The sequence below is a fragment of the Acomys minous genome, assembly GCF_964271855.1.
Source record: "Acomys minous genome assembly, chromosome: 4".
NCBI classification, from domain to species: Eukaryota; Metazoa; Chordata; class Mammalia; order Rodentia; family Muridae; genus Acomys; species Acomys minous.
In genome coordinates this window covers 53,970,314-53,992,665 of record NC_140486.1, presented here as the reverse complement: position 1 = coordinate 53,992,665, position 22,352 = coordinate 53,970,314, and the positions used below count along the sequence as shown (strand labels likewise).

At 41.1% G+C, this 22,352-nt stretch overlaps 2 protein-coding genes and 1 pseudogene across 4 annotated transcripts in view; 2 read left to right on the top strand and 1 right to left on the bottom strand.

Moving 5' to 3' along the window:
- The window catches only part of RIT2 (Ras like without CAAX 2), a 369,751-nt gene extending 355,204 nt beyond the window's left edge, over positions 1-14,547 (bottom strand). Inside the window, exon 1 of one of the 2 annotated variants that reach the window (XM_084779109.1) lies at positions 13,534-14,547. The gene's annotated coding sequence lies outside the window, so the exon portion shown is untranslated. Of the gene's footprint in view, positions 1-2,600; positions 2,725-13,533 lie in introns of those variants that run through there. The other variant, XM_084779108.1, reaches the window with a different exon arrangement.
- Positions 276-15,796, top strand: LOC311596263 (splicing factor C9orf78 homolog; annotated as a pseudogene). The gene is made up of 3 exons: positions 276-309; positions 1,750-1,949; positions 14,812-15,796. The product of its transcript is annotated as a splicing factor C9orf78 homolog (transcript).
- On the top strand, positions 8,517-20,517 carry LOC311595966 (uncharacterized protein). The gene is made up of 2 exons (XM_084779105.1): positions 8,517-9,049; positions 17,309-20,517. The coding sequence occupies exon 2, from the start codon at positions 17,491-17,493 to the stop codon at positions 20,194-20,196; it is 2,706 nt and encodes a 901-aa protein (XP_084635231.1). The 5' UTR covers positions 8,517-9,049; positions 17,309-17,490; the 3' UTR covers positions 20,197-20,517.
- Positions 20,518-22,352: the final 1,835 nt, after the last annotated feature.

The following is a 22,352-nucleotide window of genomic DNA, read 5'->3' as shown; positions in this document are numbered from 1 at the left end:
TACACTATATTTGACTTTTCAAAAGTGAAAAATCAATACCCCGCCAAGAAGATAATCAAACAAGATCACAAGACTGCCTGTCAGTGGAAAGAAAAAGCCAGAGGTACTGAAAACTGGAGATTCACTTGTTAATAAAATCTTTGATTCTTTCTTCTACTTCCTAAATATACTATGTTGAGATTTTGCTCATTTAAATGATGAATGTGACCATAAGCATGCTGGTACATTTACAATAGGTTTTGGAGTGGTTTCATGATTGTAGTATGCCAAAGAGCATGGAGAGCGAGGAGGAAGCTGTCGAAGGAGGAGGTCTGTACAGCTGAGGATTTGCCAATCACCAATCGCTGTATAATAGAGAGTGCTCCCTATTATAAAGAGTTTTAAAGTTCTAATGCCCATACTGTTTAAGAACAAAGTCAATAAAGAACATTTGTATTTCAAGTCATGCAAAACACCGTGAAGAGGTTGCCAGCGCAACAAACACTGCTCGAGAGGCATCAACTGGAGTAACTGTAGAGGTTTTGTATTAGATAAGCAAGTTTAAGATAAGCGGACAGGTATCTTTGTCTGACGTCACAAAAAAATATTTTAATATATATTCTTTGAGTAAAGACTTGAATAGGATGTTTTTTGTTGTTTTGGTTTTGATTGGCTCTGAGATGCACTATTTTTTATAGTCACTCAACAACCTTCTCATTGTCTGCAGCATAAATAAAAATTCCTGATTGGCTCTGCAAACTTCCAGAAGCTGGGAATGACTCCATCCCCATCCATTTCTTAAAATCTTCCATCCTCAAACATGAGAGGAGGAAAAAAATTAAAATACAAAGAAATAGCATGAACAGCAACACTAAGTATACACAGCATTCAAATTTTAGCGTCTACTTTCCTGGCTGTGCGTTTTACTTCATTTCATAATTTTTTATCTGCTATCACAGATGTCCACTGGCAATCTTTCTTTCTCTTTAGAATCCAGATTAAAATTGCTTTCTTCTACCAAGATGAGACTTGGTAGCCTATGACCATATAGTGGAGGAGGAAGTCCCCCTCAGTCTTAGACCTAGGGGAGGGGAGTAGGATGAAAGCAGGAGGGAGGGAGGAATGGGAGGAAACAAGTGATGGGATAACAATTGAGTTGCAATCTGAATAAATTAATAAAATTAAATTTTTTTTAAAAATAAAAATTAATTAAATAAAAATTAATAATAAAAAATAAATAAAATTGCTTTCTTCATATATATTTTCAAACACATGAAAATAATCCTATGAGTTACTTATCATGTAATTATGCTTGTGTTTAATATACTTCTAGATAGCTACGGTAGTAAGTGTACCATTCCTAATACATAATGAGGAATGATTATCCGGGGATATACTCTTGAACTGCAAGAGTTCCATCTTCCTGGTTCAACTCAGTATTAGTGTTTATGTAAATTTTATTTGACCTGTGCTATACTGCAAATCAGAAGGAGAGAATTAACTCCAACAACTTGCTGTACCTCATTAAGCAGAGAAGATTTTTGCTCAATACAGCAGTAAAACACAGGAGGGAAAGCTGTAATGTGGGTCAGTAAGCTTTTTTTTTTCTTTTGTCTAAGGTCAGAAAGTAAGAAAATAAGTGCAGAACACTAGGCTTCTAAAACAGTGCATGAAATCTGCATTAGTTAAACTCTGTTGCTAAAGTAAGCAAGAGAGGACTGAGGCAGTGCGGGTCATAAATGTGTATTTTTGCTTAACTGTCTACTACAGGATCTTCTTTTCCTACAATGGGTTTTCTTGAGGCCAAGCCTGAGATAAGGATTGGGCCTCCTACAGAAAACATACAAGATGAAAGCAGGCTAAGGAAGAAAAGGGAGCCCAGCACAGTGAGTTCCCAGGGACCTCTGAACCGCCTGGTCCAGCCTGAGGGCCCTGAAGCCGTTCTGCAATGGCAAAAGGAAACAGGCTTTGTAACTATCTCCCTCGGCTCTCATATCATTTGCTGTGGGAGTTGCAGGAGGCACGTGTTTGTTCCGCTATGTCCACACTCTTATTTAGCTTCTACAAAAGGACACAGGGCACACATGTGATATAAATTAGTGGAAACCCAGGAGAGTACACTAAGATATAATCCATTTGTCTCTGTGATGAAAAGTATGTCACCTGTATTCTCTGGGCTCCTCCTCTCGACATAGCCCCTCCAGAGCTGGCTCTGGTGCTTTATATGAAGTTGGGCTTATAACCTACCAAAGTTCAAGGTCTACCAGAGATATTGGTCCCAAACCAAAGGGCCAGATGCTACTTCTGACAGCTCATACATATTGAAATATGGCCCAACGCCCAGCCCATGTTCACTGTATAAGGACATGAGTTCTTATCAGTCCTGCGGTTGGGTCACTGGGTTCTTCACCACAGACCACATAGTTCAGATGTCTTACCAGCCTCTATGGAATCTCATCTCGTGTCACCTTGGCCTCTGTCAACACGTTGTATCATCCATGTTTTATGAGCCTAAGACACTGTGCATCAGTCAGCACTTACACCTACAGACTCTACTGGAGCTGCTCTGACAGCCCCATCATACCTCATCCCTTCCCTACAAGCCACACTTCAAGCCTCACCTAAAGTAACCTCTTGCTTTTCCCCACTTCCTCTGCACAGTCTGTTTTTCTTCTGTCTACTGAGAATCAATCCATTTGTTCATCATCTCACTCCTTTCAGTATGTAAACACCACATGCCAAGGCTGTGGCTTCAAATTGACTATTTGACAGTAAACAATGCCTAGAACACAAAGACATTTGTCAAAAGCATGTAAATTGAAACTATATATAGTATGTTGTTCAGAAATTTCCATTTATCCATTTATCTTCAGAGAACAATAGAATTCTGTAACCGTGCATGCTAATGTCAATATTGTCTATCTCATATCCTTCATCTATGTTTGAAATCTACTGATGTTTTCCATTAAGAAAAATCAATAACTAAACACAATATATATATATACATATAATTATATATATAATTGTAGAGGAATGCTAAGTGAATGCATCAACCATCAATAAAGCTCTGTTTAGCCTATCAGCTGAGCAGAAGGACAGGAAGTGGAAGGCGGGACTTCCTGGAGGGGAGGAGAAAAAGTTTGACAGTTGGAGGAGGGGGTGCTTCTTGGACCATTGGAAGAGGACAGTGGGAACTGGATGTGGACCGGCTCAGGGGTCATAGTGGCAAGTTTTTGGAATATATGTATGTTATAAGGCTTAGAGTAGTTTGTTTAGTTTATGAGTAGATTAGAATCAGGTCAGACTCTGCCCAGCGAAGTGCTGGCAGCTTTAAAGTACATTTTAGTCTCTCTGTGTCAGTTATTTGCTTTGTAGGCCGAATGGATACAAAATACTGTACCAAATATATATTATATATACATATATTATATATATATATATATACATATATATATATATATATATTGAAAACCAAATGAGATGTATGAAGCTCACACAAGTTTTACACATATTCTGTGATGGTCCTTTCAGAAATGGTTTATTGGAAAGTGAGGGATTGCCAAAAAGAAGTAGTAATTAAGAAGATGATGAAACGAATGTATTTTCTCATTCTCTCTTTGCCCTGATCACAGGACCAGGTTCCCTTTGTTTCTTCTAACTTCTGTGCATCCACTGAGGTTCTTGGACCTCTGTCCCATGATGCCTTGAGTTCCCATTTTCATGACTTCTAAGATCATGCCTTGGAAGCTCTGGCACTTGTATGACCCTGGCCGTTCACTGGCAGTTTGTAATGACTGTTGAAGTCTGAACCACCTCTGTGTTCTTCATCCTCGCAGGATTGGCTCTTGTTGCATACCGTTAAATTGGAGTAGTCTTATGACTTAGTGACAGCAACCCTCTGTTTTTTGAGACATGTGTATATTTATTACGTTTCTTCTCGTCAAACATCTCACTTAGGTACCCTACAGCTATATATAAAATATTCACAGTAATAAATCAGTTTTCTTACATTAGATAACATGTAGCATAATTTAGATTTCTCATGCTGAATCAAGAGGATTGCTATAAAGAGTAATTGACATTTTATTGATTGTTTTGTTAATTTATAATGAAATTTCCCAAAAGTTCTGCCTCTATTTTTACCACTTGAAAACCCAACACGGGTTTTGGAAAAGGGAAGTTAGACCTGGAAGTTAGACCTGAAAGATGAATGTGTGGGAAAGCCCACCTATTTAACTATTGGTCCCCGAAGTGAAACTCCTAGGAGCAGTTGAAACTTTAAGATTTGAGGCTCCATGGGAGGCTTTCGGTCACTGAGTACGCACTGTGGAGGAGAGTGTGTTTCCTGGTCTCTTTGTTCACTTCCCTTTCTGGATGTGAGATGGGCAATCTGCTCTGAGGCACTGCCTGGACACAGGCCCAAAAGAGACACTGACTGACCATAGACTGACCCTTCAGCACTGAACCAAAACAAGCCCCTTTTCTTTGTACATCTATCATGTAACAGAACACTGGCTGGCACAGTAACAAGATTAGGTCATTATGTGTGGGAGCTGAAATTTTTTATAATTTAACACCAAAACCTGTAGGAGCTGATCTTTGACGCTTTTCAGCACCGACAGTAAAACTTTAGTTGTCACTCAGCAGTGACAGATAATTCGTCTTCATAAATATAGTAACCTTGGAAAGTTGTTGAGCCGTATAATGTCTATCACAAAGACATCTGAGACTTGAAAGAAGAACCCTGAATTAGCCAACAAAGGCACCATCAGCCTTCCTGGTAGATGAATAGAGATCAATCCTTTTAGCTGGTTTGCAGCAAATCATGTAACAGCCATCTTCTCCTGCACCAAACAGTGCCCTCAACATGTCAAATTTCTCCTTAAAATATAGATTAATATTTTTCTCTAATTTGCAGCTGTTCATACCCTCATTTCTGATTCAGCCATAATAACGATATCCTGTTTGAATATTTTATGTTTTAAGGCTACCTTAATAGAAATCCGTGTAATAGACTTAGTACATCTCAATGAACTCTATTTATAGCTTATTTATCTGGGTTGACAAGTTTATACTCCTCTCCAAATATTTAAGAGAGTCTACTAAAAAATGCCAACTTCAACTTAGTGTGAGGCTAAGCAATATTATTAAATAAAATGTTATCTCTCTTTGTTGACAAGATTTTTTAAAACCTATCATTTTATATGTTATCCACTTACGTTTTTGAAAATTAGTATTATTATACCAAAGGCATATTTTATAATCAAAAGATTACCTTATCCTGGTGGTAAACATATTTACAATTATTACTTTTATAATACTTAAAAACCACATTGATATATACATAGACGGAAATCGTGTGTTTCATCTCATAAATAGACATATTGCACCCGGCAAAGCACCAAGCCTTCCCTGATACTGACAAGCGCGACGAAAGCCTGCCATCTCTGTCTTCATTCTGTGTGTCTATGTTGGCTGAGGCCCAGATAAGTGACTGTTGTTAACTTTTACTCTCAAGTTACTCGAGCTCCTTTGGAGGTGTGTGTCACAAGACAGAACCCCACCCCACCCCCACCAGAGGAGCATCATTGTCCACGAAGGAGAGGCTGCACTCTCACGCTCTCGGGGGTCTAAGACGTTTACGTTTATCAGGCCACCTTGCAAAACAAGGCAGAGATGAATGATCACTCAGTGATGCCAGAACCATCACTTGTGCCAGGATGACTTACTCACATATACCTTTTAGAGCTAAACTCTTTTTAAACCTAAACTTTCTGACCTTACATTGAAGATGGGCTTGGATGTCACTATGCAACTTTATTTGTCCCTCTCCTCCCAGTGTGACCATATTGAACAAATCTCTTTATGTTACACTATTGCAGTACCTCTGTAATGTATATATTAGGGATGGGGGACTGAGTCTAGCTTGTTGGATTTGGGAGATCCCAGGCTTTTACCATAAAAAAAATAATTTGATTAGCAATATGGAGTAGTTTGAAAAAAATATTTTCATTAGTGATACATTTAAACTTTGACAAAACAGGGGCAAATAATCACACACAAAGGGGCCAGGAAGTAACACTCTATTTCTTTTCTAATATCTAGTTTTCAAAACATATAGTAAATGCAGTAATATAATGTATTATCAAACCAAAAAAATCGTGAGAATTGAAAGTTTGGGTATCTTTCTGTAACTGCCCTCATGTGTTTCGGCCATGCTTTCTCTCCTCCATGAATTGCTATGACACAGACATCATTAGAATTTCTTTGGTAATAATCACAGATGCTACTTGATATCCATTATGTTGCCTACAGACAAATGACATGTTGCTTGTCCGCTCTTCTAATGCATTTCCCAAGTTCAATATGTTTCCTCTGTTACAGTTAGTAGGAAAACAATATTGAATACATGTAATCCCTTCAATCTGTAGACAGTGGCAGTGAAAATGGATAGCCTCACCTAACTTCACACTATATTGTTTCACACTTTTAAGAAAAAAAAAACGGATACCTGACATCGTACCTAATTGGCACGTGCTCTCTTTAGCTACACGTGAGCTGGTGATCAGTTCTAATTAACAGTTTCTCAACCTATGGTCTGAACAAAGACACTCAAGACACCCATAGAACGCTCTCACCCAGGCCTCACATGCTGCCTCTTGACTATTTGTCCTTTCCAGTGATTTTAAGACACACATAGATGCATGTGTGTATGCACACGCATGCACACACATGCACACACATGTGCACGCACATGCACACACACGTGCACACACATGCACACACACGTACACACACGTACACACACACACACACACACACACACACACACACACACACACACTAGTATTTTACTTCCATAAACTTACTTTTTAAAAAAGAACCCAATGAAAACAGATTGTCCCTGTTTGCTTAGCATCATATGTTGGCATCTTTGTAAGTCTGAGCCTTTCCTTCTAGTGCCTTGTTATGTTACCCTCATTCACTGAAGCTTCTCTGGGGACAAGAAACAAGGACACTCAAAGTGTATGGTAGACACTTAAACAGATTTACAGGCCAGGTTAGATTGAGATTTAAAACTAGCATTTGTAGCACGCTATTGACCAAATGCTCATAGTGGCCCCTGTTACCTATTAAATTTGGCCAAACCTTAGTCAGAATTCTCTGTTCCCTATAGGTCCCTGAACTTTTTTTTTTATAGGTGGATATTGGTTTCTGTAGGCACCCACAAAGGGATCTAGGACTCTGTATCTTGAAACAAGGAAGTTGGTAGCAGCAGAAGCAAGGACAGATTATCAGAAAGATAGACTTCCAGGAGAGGAAGTGTGTCAGAGCACAGTGAAAGTTTAGCAGCTCAATTGACCTCACTGTATAGAGCTGGGGGCGGGGGGTTGTCATTTACATGTCACGGGCTACCTCCTGCATGCTGCGTGTTCCATGTAGTTCTTCACAAAACTTCATGCATATCTCATTAGTCCCTTCAATGTCCACCTAGAGGTGTGAACTTCAGTACCATTTTGAGTTATGTGTCACTTTCACTACTATGCCTCTGGACCTGAAGCCATAGCCAGAGGCTTTCCTGCCTCCCCTCTTTATAAACTAATCTTCAACTCTCCAAAAACAATTCAACTTCCGGTCTCCCCGCTTGCTCTCTCTCCTACCTTTGATTTGTCTCAAATCTGAGAAAGTAATAAATATATTTTTTAAATGCCTTATTAAGTCCTCATTTTTAGGAACTGCATGACCAGTGCTAAACCTATTTCCCATTGTCCACGCTGTTCACACGGCTTGCTTCCATTGCTCAACTTGCTGCCAATGCTCTTTCTGGCTCTGCTCGCCCTTCTCTATAAGGAAAGATTTTCACGGCTTGATTTTGACATACTGGCAAATCCTGAATTTGGGATTTTCTTAGTGTAACAGCTTTCTCAAATAAAAATACTCTCTTAACCTAGACCTGGATTCATTTCTGTTTGATGATTTTATTAGTCTTAAGTAAAAGAGAGGACACTTTCCTTTACTCTTTCACATACTCACCTATAAAAACTGGGAACTTAATGACATAATATTTTTATATCAGAATGTTCCACAGAGAAAATCTGTGTGTACTTCTTCTTAATTTGCGTAGTATATTCAATAGGTAGAACCTGGCGTTGTCTGAAGACAGTGCTGACGGACGCTGAGCAGCAACGTCACCTGTGCCCACACAGGCAATGACTGCAGGCAACTAGTCAGAATTCAGACTTTACAGCCAAATTTTACTCTGCATGAAAATTAGATCTATGTGAATCAAACACCTCACTTTAAACCCTGAAAACGCCAACACATAGGTAGTGCCCTACACACTATCGTATTTCTAAACAGGACTCCACTTGCCCAGAAACTAAGGCCAACAATTGACAACTGGGACCTCATAAAATAAAAAATAAATAATAAATAAATAAAAATTTTAAAAAAGCTTCTGTACAGCTAAGAAAACATTTCAGTGAAGTAAAAATAAAAAATAAAAATAAATAAAAAATAAAAAAAAACCTGGGATAGGAGAGAATCCATGCCAGCTCTCTCTGTGGACAGCAATAAGATAGCCTACCTCAGGAAATTCAACTACGATAATGCAACTAGGCTGGTGATGTTAGTTCTGTCAGAAAGAGTTGGAGATGGCTGTTTCTGAAAGGTAAAGCCTGGAATGTTTGGATGTTTGTCCAAACTTAATACATGGAAAATAATAGAGTCCTTTACAAAGAAAATGATATAGCTTAAGTAAGATAAGAAATGAGCATCCGTGTGTCTGGCATTAAACACAGGGCGTCCCAAAACATCGTTATTATAATAATTTACTGTTATATGATATTTTTAAATGTCACCTTACTTTGAAGCAGTCACTACCATATATTACTTTTTATTCCCTTGCTCAAGCAATCCAGTTTAAATATTTTATAATGTTATCTTCTTTGAGAGTTAAAGATGGAGCAGTGGATGGTGCCTGAGGGCAGAATTAAGGGCTGGAAAAAATGGTCCCCAGTGCTTCTGCCTGATAAAGGAGATTCAGGACTTTGACAAATATTTACTCAAAGTAAGTTTATGATTTAATATAATTCTAAATTTTATTATACATATTTTGTGAGAAATAGCATAATCTGAAAGGTGGGAGATGGTATGTTAGATGTATATTTATTTTGATTTAGAAGAAAAGTAAACACCATAGATTTGTTTCAACCATTTAAACCCCTATAGTTACACATAGAGGTTTATATATACCTTTGGAACATATAATAGGGGAGACAAATAAACATACTAATTTTTTCCAATTATTTTAGTGTTTTGGGGTTTTCTGGCGTAACTAATTTGTATTAAGTAAAATGAATCATTTGGTAGGTTGCAGTTTATTGATTTGTATCTTTCTTAGAACCTAAGCATAATAGTCAGGTGCATATGTGCTATATAAAATATGGTAAACATATTTTAGTATGTAACATACATATGAATTTTGACATAAACTCAAAGCTTCTATATTATTGTTTTTTTATTTGTTTATTCACTTTATATCCTGGTTGTATCCCTCTCCCTCCTCTCCTCCCAGTCCCAACTCTCTCCTTCCTCCCCTTCCCTTATTCCTCAGAGAAGGGGAGCCCTTCCTTCCCATCCAGCCCACCTCATCAAGTCCCATCACTACTGAGCATGTCCTCCTCCCCTATGGCCTGGAAAGGCAGCCCTGCCAGAGAGAAGTGATCAAAAAGCTGGCAATAGAGTCCATGTAAGAGACAGCCCCTCCCCCCATTATTAGAGGACTCGCATGAAGTCTGAGATGCCAATCAGTTACATGGTGGTGGGGGCCCAGGTCCAGTTCATGCATGAGTCTTGATTGGTGCTTCAGCCTCAGCAAGCCCCTCTAGGTCCTGGTCAGTTGGCTCTGTTGGTATTCTTGGAGCTCCTGTCATCTCCAGGTCTTTTTCTCCTTCCCCCCACTTTTCCACAGGATTCCCTCTGTATAACCCAACTGTGAGTACCAGCATCTTTTTGGAAGCGCTGCTGGATGGAACCTCTCAGAGGACAACTCTGCTGGGCTTCTGTCTGCAAGCTTAGCAGAGCGTCATTAGTAGTGTCAGGGATTGGCTCCCTCCCATGGGGTGGGTCTTGGGTTGGGTCCAGCGTTGGTTGGACATTCCCTCAATCTCTGGTCTATCTGCTCTATCTTTATCTCCGCACATCTTGTGGGCAGGGTAAACTTTGAGTCAACATTTTTGTAGTGGGTTGGTGCTCCCCTCCCTCTACTAAAAGTTTTATCTAATTTGGGTGAGTCCTCTTCAGTCTCTATGGCCCCCGCTAGTAGGAGTCTCTGCTAGAGTCCCCTCTCATGTCCTCCCTGGCGCCTATGCTGTCTTAAGTGTCCAGCTTGTCACAGAGATGACCCTGCCCACGGTTTCTCTTTTCTCTAAGGCCTTCGGTCTTCCCATCCCTGTTCTCCCTGGGTCTGATCGCCACCCTCATATTCTCCATGCTCTTTCTCTTATCTCGTTCCCTTTCTTCGACTGCTACCTTTGTCTATTCTATTTCTCCTTCTGGGTGAGGTGTAAGCATCCTCCCTTGGGTCCTCCTTGTTACTTTTCTTCTTTGAGTCATGCATTGTAGTACGGTAATCCTGCACAGCTTCTAAAATCCACCTATAGGTGAAGTCATACCATGTGTGCCTTATAGTGGAGCCATTCTGGGTGACCATGGCCCAAGAACATAGATTTAGGTCACCCCAAATTCCATGTTTCAACATGGAAACAGTTTCATGAAGTTTTACACTTTCATAGAACACAGAAAGTCATAAATCAAAGCAAGTTTAAAATACCACGGTGGGTACATCAGAGAGAAAGAAATAGCAAGCAGATGGGAAAAAAAAAAAAAAAACAATCTATAGCCCCAAGGTGCTAGCTTTTAAGCTGGTGGATGCTGGGAGTCTGTTAAGTTAATAGCTTCTGGAAGTGTTTTATCCATTAGTCATAAAATGTTATTTCTGATACTGAGGTAGGCGAGGTATGCTCTGGAGGCCTAGAACTAGCCTACAAGAAGGCAATTAGCCCCTGCATCTGTAAAATTCCAGTCTCTTCTCAGTACTGAAATTCCTATCAGGCTCTGCAGACAGACTTTTTCTCAGGAGTTTTCATTCACAGAAACTTAAAATGATACAGTGTATAAAAATATGTAACCACTAGCAGGAAAAAATGTCTCAAGGACACAAGATGTCAATTGGATGGCTAAGACAGGATGGGATACTATGACAAGATAAAACTGAGCTAAAAACCAAGGCTTTAAAAATAAGCCTAGGCCCAGGGGTCCTGCTCAAACTACGGCACCAGCCAAGGACAATATGGGCAGTAAACTTCGAGCCCCTACCAGATCTAGCCATTGGACAGGACATTCTCCACAATTGAGTAGAGAGTGGGGACTGACTTTCACATGAACTCTGGTGCCCCATTTTTGACCATGTCCCCTTGATGGGGAGACCTGGTGGCACTCAGAGGAAGGATAGCAGGCTACCAAGAAGAGACTTGATACCCTATGAGCACATACGGGGGGGGGGGGGGAGGAGTCACAGACATAGGGGAGGGGAGTAGAGGGAAAGCATGAGGGAGGGGGAATGGGAGGATACAAGGGATGGACTAACAATTGAGATGTAATATGAATAAATTAATAAAATATTAAAAATTAAAATGAAAACAAAAAATAAAATAAAAACAAGCGTTAAAGTGTGGTAGACGCTCTTTGTGCCTGTTTTAAGGGGAAATGATGCTGAGTTTCGATGTTTAAAATCCTTCCCAGAAATCTAATAAGTGGATATCTTGAAGAAATGAAGTGAGGCAGAGCTAGAGTTCATTAGAACATTTTGAAGGGTATTATAAATCTTAGAACCCAACACCCTTCCTCATCATCCTTGTTTAGAACTCATTACTTCTCTTTTTGATTAGCACTTGGCAGGTATCACCCTATTTAAAACTCACCCCACTATAATAAAGCATGCATTGCTTTCCTTATTCATACTTGAGGGGACAGAGACAATGATACACATTATGACCCCCTTCAAGCCCCCAGGAGTGAGAGTTAAAGGCTATCCTTGGATCTAAAGCAGAAACCCAGACATCTCTACCAGTTTTCTTGTTGACTAACTATTTTCTGGAGATCATTTGCCACATGGAATAAAATACAAACTCTATGTAATGGGCACACAGTCCTGTACAGAGGACAAGGAAAAGAAAATTTCCTGCAAAAATACAGTAAGGACAGTTTTCCAACTATTTCCTCTCTGTGGTTGACTAAGTACACGCTTATGAAATCTGCAGAAGCAAATGGGGCGGCTAACTCTGTGTTTTGACTTTCTTAACTTGTGCAGCATGCTTTTGAACCAGGTTTGAGGAGGTATTTGTTGGCAGGCAGCCCTGGTATGGCTGGTCAGAACCTAGGTGAGACTGCAGGATTGTTGGTGCAAATAATAAAAGGGGGAAGTCTACTATGAGTTCAGAGAGAGGCAGAATGGCGGATGGAAATAGATGGCATGTGTCCTTATGTAGAGTGGCTCCATTTTCTAGTATCTGTAAGCTTACCACACCTGGAATCCTGAAACCCTTTAGTTAAGAGTCACAGTTAGAGCTACGTTTCCCTCCCACCTGGGCTAATTTGTCTCTGATCTGGCAAGAATCTAGAATTACTTCTGAAAATGAACTGGTTGGCAAAATGAGAAATGGGGTGTATAACTTAATCATTAAGTTTGATTGTGAATTATCCATTACAAGCTAGTTGTTAGTGCTCTTCTGAGCTGGGTGCTGTGGCTCATGCCTGTAATTCCAGCACTTGGGAGGCATTGACAGGCAGATCTCTACAAATTTGAGGTCCAGCCTGGTCTACAAAGTGAGTTCAGGGCAGCCAAGGCTACCCAAAGAAACCCTGTCTCAAAAAAATAAAAATAAAAATAAAAAGTCACTGCTCTTCTGACAGTAATGTTACCAAGTATTTAGACATTTTGTAGGAGTATCTTGTGTATTGTATGGATTTAGAAACTGTCAAGAGAGAGGAATAGATGCTGCTCTGTAGTTTGCTGGAGATTCAAGGAAGGACTGCCTCCCAGAAAAATGCAAACTACATGAGTCACTAACACGCCCTACCTGTATTGCTACATACTCCACCTTCCAATCAGAACACAGAGCATTAAATAAGCTCTCTTCTCACAATAGATAATAGGTTAATGCTTACCAATGTTTCTATTAAAATATTTTAGGGAACTTTGTTTGCATTAATTAAGTCAGTAATAGTGATTGAAAGGCTAGTGATGTTAATCATTTTACTCGGGGGTACTAAACATTACCCCCCATTAATACATTTTATTATGTTAGAATTATGGTTAGTTTTAAGGTCAGCTTGCCAGAGATTAAATTCATCTGGGTAGGAGCCTCACCTGGCCAACTGCCCTGACTGCCTTTGATTGGTGAGGGAAGTTCCAGCAGGATAGTGGCAGCTCCTTCTGGAAAGCTGCCCAGCTTTTGAAAAAAGTGTCCATCAGTAGGAAGCTTATCTTACCTTTTATTAGCTGGGCCTTGCCTCTTGCTTCAATGTGGATTTGGCTGTTGATGATGATGATGATGACGATTATGATGATGATTCCTTCACTGATAACAAAACCAGCAACTCAAAGCTTTAACCCTGGGCTAAGTACCAGCAACTGTCCGGAAACCATCACAGCCTTCAGCACCAGGATGGAAATACTGGAGAACCTCACCATTTGGGATGAGTAACTACCACTTGTTGACTCCCAGTGAGAGACAGCTGTTGTGGAAGTATTCCAACTTATAAAGCACTCAGCCTCAAGGGGCAAATAACATGGATTTTACTGTTATTATTTTAAAACTGATGTAATAAAGATATATTAAAATATACACATTATGGGACATGACTTTTGGGCTGGTGTCCAATTATAGGTGAGTACATACCATGTGAGTCTTTCTGCTTCTGTGTGAACTCACTCAGTTTGATCATTTCTAGTTCCATCCATTTGTCCACAAATTTCGGGATTTCTTTGTTTTTAACAGATGAGTAGTATTCCATAGTGTAAATGTACCACAGTTTCTTTATCCATTCTTCAACTAAGGGACATTTAGGCCGTTTCCAGGTTCTGGCTATTATGAATAAGGCTACTATGAACATGGTTGAGCATATGCCTTTCTTGTGTGATGAAGCATTTTCTGGGTATATTCCAAGGAGTGGTATAGCTGGGTCTTGAGGAAACTGTATTCCTAGTTTTCTGAGAAAGGGCCAGATAGATTTCCAAAGTGATTGTACTAGTTTCCATTCCCACCAGCAATGAAGGAGTGTTCCTCTTTCTCCACATCCTCACTAGCATGTGGTATCACTTGAATTTTTTATCTTAGCCATTCTAATGGGTGTAAGATGGAATCTCAGAGTTGTTTTGATTTGCATTTCTCTGATGACTAAAGACATTGAGCATTTCTTTAAGTGTTTCTCAGCCATTCGATATTCCTCTGTTGAGAATTCTCTGTTTAGTTCTGAGCCCCATTTCTCAATTGGGTTATTTGGTTTGGTGCTCCATATTTGACTACCTCCCCTTGGTGGGGATGCCTGGTGGAATGCAAAGAAAGAATAAGCAGGCTACCAAGATGAGACTTGATAGCCTATGACCATATAGTGGGGGAGGAGGTCCCCCTTGGTCATAGACCTAGGGGAGGGGAGTAGGGTGAAAACGGGAGGGAGGGAGGAATGGGAGGATGCAAGGGGTGGGATAACAAATGAGTTATAATCTGAATAAATTAATAAAATTAAAATAAAAAATAATCAGAGTAGGTTCAGTTAAAACCGGAAGAAACCCGAGAGGTGCAGAACTTGAGGAAGAGGCCAAATGGGGTGAGTGCTGCTACCCTCCTGGTGGGAAAGAAAGTTCAAGAAGAAACTACTCTTGTGGATGATCCTTAGCAAGTGACGACAGGTGGCATGGTGGACATGGAGAAACTGGAGGAGCAGGGCAAAGATAAGGTCAGTGAAGAGGAGGATCTGCATCTGGGGACATCGTTTTCTGCAAAAACCACCCGGAGGGATGAGGATGTAGACATGATGAAGTACATCAAGACAGAGCTGAAGAAGAGGAAGGGGAACAGAAGGCCAAGTCCAGGAATGCCGAGGACTGCCTCTGTGAGCTGCCAGAGAACATCCGCGTCTCCTCTGCCAAGAAGACTGAGGAAACGCTGTCCAACCAGATGCTGAGTGGCATCCCTGAGGTGGAGCTGAGCATAGATGCTAGAAAAAAAAGAAAGAAAAAAAAAAAAAAACATCATTTCCACAGAGGATGCCAAGACCCAGCTGCTGGCAGAGCAGCAGAACAAGAAGATAGCGAGACATCGTTTGTGCCCACCAACATGGCCGTGAACTATGTGCAGCACAACTGCTTTTATCACAAGGAGTTCAATACACCCATCCGAAGAAACAAAGAAGAGCCAAAAGCGCGGCCCTTGCGAGTGGGTGAGAGAAGTGAGAGCCTGAACGGTCCCCTCCCAACCGCAAGCGTCCTGCCAACAAGAAGGCCACAGATGACTACCACTACGAGAAGTTCAAGAAGATGAACAGGCGCTGCTGAGGCGGCAGTGTGGGCTGCTTAGCATGAGCAGACAGGAGGGCGGTTACTGCACATGGTCACGCACTCACATGGCCCCGGGCAAACAGTGCCCTGCATAGAACCCGCTTATTAGCTATTGGGGTTCCCCATCAGACAGTGCTTCTGCTTAGCTGCTGGATTTCTGTTCTGGTTCTGGTTGGGAGACCGTGGCTCCCTTTCTATTCCAGACTGCCCTTGAACTCCCCCTGCCTCCCTACTGCTGGGATTTTAGAGCCCCTCCCCCTCCCGCTGGCATTTTTAAGCACTACCTTTGTAACTTCCAAAACAAAACAATGCGTCTATATTGTTTCCTACCTGAGGCAAACTACTCTCAAGAGTGCTATTAAATTGTCTTTAAATAAGAAAAAAATAAAAAATAAAAGTAAGAAGATGGGGACTACTGGGACTCTAGGTAAGAGAAATATAAGAGAATGGGGAAATAGAAGGATCCAGAGGGTCCTAGAAACCTACCAGAAGAACATCGTGATGGGTGGATCTGGGCCCAGGAGAGTCTGCTCAAACTACTGCACTAACCAAGGACAATACAAGCAGTAAACATGGAACCCCTACTCTGATCTAGCCAATGAACAGGACATTCTCCAGTTATGTGGAGAGCGGGGACTGGCTCTGACATGAACTCTGGTGCCCCATATTTAACCACTTTCCCTTGGTGGGGAGGCCTGGTGGCACTCAGAGAAAAAATAAGCAGGCCACCAAGATGAGATTTGATAGCCTAAAGTGGGGGAGGAGGTTCCCCTTGATCACAGGGTGAAAGCAGGAAGGAGGGAGGAAGGGGAAGATACAAGTGATGGGATACCAATTGAGATGTAATCTGAATAAATTAATAAAATAAAAATTTAAAAAACAAATAAAAACTTACTAAAATATTGAAATATACACTTTATATTATAATAAGTATATTATACAATATATAATAATATATTATAATACATAATATAATAAATATAATATGTTATATATTATAAATACAAATTATATATATTTATTACATCTATTTTAAAATAACAGTAAAATCCCATAGTTACTTGCTCCTTGCATCTGAGTGCTTCACAAGATTTAAAATTATATTTGGTTGTTTCTCCAGAAGGCCCTGACTAAAATGGTGGTCCCTTATTTAATCTTGATAAGGAGTTGGACAGGATAGAATTGATATATAATATTTGCTTTAGTTATAGTATTAAATTATTTGTAGTATGTACAATCTGAATAAGACTTTTAATTAACAAATAAATTTTAGATTTCTTTATTTTCCATGTATGTGTGTTTTGCCTGCGTATATGTGTGTGCATCACGTGGTCAGAAGAGAATGTGCAGTGCCCTCTGAGGTACAAAGGGTTGTGGACCATCATGTGGATGCTGGGTACCAAACTGTGTCCTCTGTAAAAGCACGAGTGCTCTTGACTGCAGCTATCTCTCCAGTTCCTCTGAATGAGATTTTTAACCAAAGATAATACTTTTCTTTTCAGAACTCCACTGATTCTATGATGTCTTATTTAGCCATGCTGTTTGCAAGGCAATATTGCTAAGTAACTGGCTTCAAACAGACTTTTTGGGTTGACATTTTTCTTTCAGGATCAACTCAGGTCCTATGTGCTCTAGTAGTTGCCATGTAATCAAATCTTTTTTCTTTTTTCTTTTTTTCTTTCTTTTTTTTTTTTTTTTCTTTTGAAGTTTAAAATTTGGCTGTATTGCAGAGCTGGAGGCTGGGGAGGGGCTGAGGCACCCTCCCTCCTGCCGGGAGCCCTTTATGATGAGGACGTCACAGCTCTGTGAGGTGGCCTGAGCCCTCATGACAAGTCTCACACTGCAGGCCCAGGACTCAGTGGCCTGAGAGCTGCACTGCGATTCAGAAGATGGAGAGTTATCTCCTTCCGCTGAAAAGCATTAGTGACTCGTGGATGAGCCACAGCGCCATGTTCGTAGTAATGGACATGACCTTCGGCATTCTTTGCGGAGTGGGGCTCTTCTCCCTACTAATCCCACTCCTGAAGGACCAGACGTCACCACCACGTGGGAGCAAAAGGATCATCCCGAAGGTGGTGAAGAGGAGGAGGCAGAGAAACATCAGAAAAGGAACAGCTGCGGTGGAAGGCTGTCGACATGGCAGGAAGAGTTTGGAGGATACAGAGAACGCATCGCCACCGAAGGAAATCCCCACCAAGCATCCGTTAATGGACTCCATGCCCCACCGCCTTCGGAATTCTAATGAGAAACTGAATCAGCATCCCCTCTCTGATCTGCTGTATTACTGGAAAGTCTTTCAGGACCTTATAAAACAGAAATATAGACAACTTTTTGGGGGCAAGCCCCCTGTGCTCTCTGAGTCAGAGGTGGCTACAGACTGGCTTTCCAGGACACCTTCCTCTGTGAGATTCAGTAATGCACATGACCCTCCCTCAGCCCCTCCTGAGACTCAAGGACCTCCACGGCTTTCCCAGCCCCAGCCCCAGCCCTTGCCGCATCGACCTGGGGCACGAAGCTTGGGAGATGTGACAGAGGTCCAGGAACTGGAAATCCTCCCAGGCGCTACACCAAACCTAACATCATCTTCATCTGAAAGTAGCACCTGTGGAAGAGCACGCCCTACCACTGAAACAAGGATACAGGCATCCCTCCCGACTGAAAACCAGCCCTGGCAGTCGGGAGTAAATTCCAAAGAAACTACAGATTCCATCAGCCAGCCCACTGACAGCATGCCCAGGGGCACTCTGTCCACTGAAGCTATCATGTCAGCCTCCATCCTTCCTGAGCACTGTCAGGTCCCCCGGCACCAGGAAGAGACACGGGATGAAGGCAAAATGAGTAAGATGGTAGAAAGAGGAACTGCCAACAGACTCCTCCCATCCAATGAAATAGGGATGCTTCAAGGACAGCGCCCAGCACGCAGTCCTCGCCAGCCTAAGAACAGGCCTGACCTCTCCCAACTTCCTCAACCATCCATCCTTGATGCTGAAAGAAGCAAGTTGAGCCAGATGACGTGGCCTGTGCCCTCGGAAATGCCCTCAAAGAAGGACTCATCAAAATATCACACACGTGACTCCATCAAGAAGGGCCCTGGTGATGGGGCCAAAGACCTGCCTTCCACTTCAAGGAACACCCCTGCAGAGGACCTGGAACCCAGAAACTCTACAATGAGGACAGATCTGCTGTCCTACATGAACACCACCCAAAACCTTCCCTTCCTTGACCCAAACACTCGGATGAAGCTGGAATCAAATGTGAAGCAGCTTCCTGTGAAACACGGAAGGACGCCATGTCTAGAGACCCTTGAGCCAAGGGATCTCACCCCTCCCTGGCTTCCAGCCTCACCCCTTCCCCAGCCTGTGTTTCCCTCCTCACCCACCTGTGCTTCCAAGGCTGAACACCACTACAAGGCTGGCGTGATCCTGGAAAATTTACATCACCAAGATCCAGGAGGGACAAAGGTAGAAACTCTATCAGAAGGCAGGTTGCAGAACCCCCTGTCTGTACATGCAATTTCAAAGGCTCAGACCACCTATGGAGCTTGTCCACCTGCTCCCAGCCACGGGCCCTCAAAGGCCTGTCCAACTGTATGGCAGAGATACATGAACAATCAGACCCAGGCAAAATCCCAGCAAAGCAAGTCTATACAAGGTATTGGAAGAGGCAGCCTGCAACCAAGTACCAGCCCAAGAATGCCCAAGCCTGGACCACGGAACCAGTCTGAGAATGTGACCTCAGGGCATCCCTGCTGGCGTAGGATAGTGATAGACCATGAAAAAAGTGGCCCATCTTCTGTGGCCAAACAAACTGATAGTTCACTACCCAGATCCTGGAATAGATCCTCAAATTCCAAGACATCTCATGGCCTAAATGATGTGTTCATAGGAAGAGATCACAGGCCCAAGACTTGGGAGTATAGTGTCCCCAATGACAAGATTGCAGAGAAGACTCCCAAGGTGTTTCAACCATACGAACACAGAGAATTTGTGAGCTCCAGAGCCAAAATCCAGGGAGAAAGGCTTGGGGGAGTGCAGTCCTCCTCCCTCAATACCTCAAGCCACCTCAAGAATTTAGCTACCACCAAGAGTCAGTCCTCACATGATATGCCAGGAAAGAGCGAGGCTCTGCCAGAAAGAATTCTGAGGGAAATTGAAAATAATATCACAACATATCTAATCCTCAGAATGAAAGACAAGGAACAGGGGGATTCTCTGAAGAATCAAAGCCCCCCACCATCAACTGTGCAGACACAGGAGGCAGTCACAAGAGAAGAGCTCTTCTGCACTATGGCCCATGAAGTACAAGCAATCATGGATATTGTGGAAGAGGCCTTAGTTAACAGGTTAGACTTTAATGTAGAGGAACCACTGAAGAGACAAGGGTATAACGTGGAGCCACTGACATCCCAGCTGGGTGGCTTTTCCCACTCCTCTGAGGGTCAAAATGACACAAAGAGCAGCAGACCAACTAGAAAGAACCATGATCCCACCCTAGGGCACAACAATCCATTCTTGTACTGGAGAATCAGAGAAAAATATCATTTGGGTATTGATGCCCAGAAAGCCAGGGACCCCAGAAAGACCTCACCAGCGTAGGCCAAGGAGCAGATGCCACCCGTGCCTTTGCCCACAGGGAATTTTTCAAAATATGTCCCATCTGCCCAGACACTGTTTCCTCTGTATTCCGGGTAATAAATGTTGGCTTTTGTCTTGCAAAAAAAATTGGCTGTATTGTATTAGATAAGCATAAACTAATATTTTATGGTAGAATTCAAATTTTTATACATGTGATATATTTCAAACATCACCCATTAATTTTTCTTAAGTCTTAATGAACTGACTGAAGAAACTTTAATTTTGCCTTCTAGTTTTGTCAAAAGTTTGTGTTTGAGTGATTCACCCATGAAGAAAAACTAGATTAAGTGGGGGAAATGCCTAGAAAAAAAATGATTGAATATATTAGGATCTTACAGTTCTCTAAATTTCTAAAAGCTCAACTCTTTCACCAAAAAAAAAAAAATGTACATAGGTTACTCTGTTACTTGGTTATTGTGTACAGTTGGGGGAGGGGTTGTGTGTGTTTCTATGTACGTGTGTGTGTGTGTGTGCGCGCGCGTATGATGAGTGTAGGTAGTGTTTAATTGATAAGTATATATGATATCTCTGTGGTATATACAGAGTGCGGTTTATGGTAACTGTGTTGGTTCAAAGTTGCTTAAGAGAATCTATTTTCAAAAAAATCATCAAAAGGGTTGTTCTGTGATTGTTTTATTAATCTACCCAAAGTCTTATTTGCTGGAAAATATAAACATCAACTGCAAATTTCACTTTATTTTAGTATATAAGCAAACAGCCTTCAACTTATTTTTTTTGTCCTTATCAATAATCTGCAAGTCATTTTTAAAATACATAAAGCAGGTAATTTTAGCATGTGGGCGAAATGTGCTACAATTGCATTTCCATATGCTAAATTATTTCACTAAACTATGACCTTAATTTATGATTGTATTGATTCTCAACCTGACATATAAGGGAGATCCAAGCAGATTCTGATCATTTGTTGAGTTTTCTATACAACAAATTTTAATTTTAAAAAAATGTCCAGTAGGAACTGTCTATATGTGCAGGTGTGTCTAATGTGTACATGTCCCAAGGCATGTCTGCAGAGCCCAGAGCACTATCTTCAAGAGTCTGTTCCCTCCTTCCACCTTGTTGGTGCAAGGTTTCTCTTACTGCTCTTGTGTGTATTCCAGCAGAGCTGGCCCATGATTCCCCAGGATACTCTCATGTCTAAACCTCTCATCTCCCCAGAAGAATGCTGAGAGCACAGGCGCTCACCATCCCACAGGCATTTTACACAGATCCTGAGGGCTGAACTTGGGGAGTCACACTTATGCACCATAAAATGTAGGCCAAATCAGTGTCTGTATGGCGTGTTCCTTTTTCTGTGCTGCTTTCACTTGTGTCAGAGCCTGAGGAAATCCAGTCCTCCTCGTGCACCGAGCTTCTGATGGAAGGAGTTTGAAGGAAGGCTGCAGTGATGAGAATGGGTCATAAGTCACCATGGAGGAGACAGAGCAGACCATGTCGCAGTCAAGCCCACCTGTAACCTCAATAGTGACTCAAGGATACTTAGTATATGGTGCTGGCTGTATTAGGTGAGATACTTTGAATTATAGTTGATTGCATTTTTATTGCAATTTTAATAGAGTTCAATAATAGCATAATATTAATGTAAACGATTATAATAGTGCCAGGTGATTTTCATTTAAAATCCCATCCAGTAGTTATTTACTGATAGACTTTGGTATGAAAACAGATTTTTTTTCTTCAAAAATAAAAAAAAAAAGCCTCTAGTGGCAGGAACCACATAAACAATATAGAAAAACAATTATTGTGATGACCCAAGTAAAAGTATAATTCCAAGGCAAATATATAAATTGTACACACTTCAGAGCCATATTTTTAACACCAATTAGATTCAGCATCAGTAAATTTAGTGTCAATAAAACAAAATTAACAATGATAAAATATTAATCTTGTTTATGAATTTGTAATCTCTATCATATGTAAGTGATATATAATTTATGAGATGATATTTATTAAGCTATAAGTATCTTTATAATATCATATAAGTATACTATTTTTCTTCTCAATAACATCCATAAATAGACACTTATATAAATTATTGTCCTAATAGAACACTTTCAAAGTGAAAAAAATAATACAATTACTTGGTGAGTAAACCCCAA

What these genes read in the sequence shown, in the direction of transcription:
- LOC311595966 (XM_084779105.1), top strand. Translation starts at nt 17,491, where the DNA reads ATGGAGAGTTATCTCCTTCCGCTGAAAAGCATTAGTGACTCGTGGATG.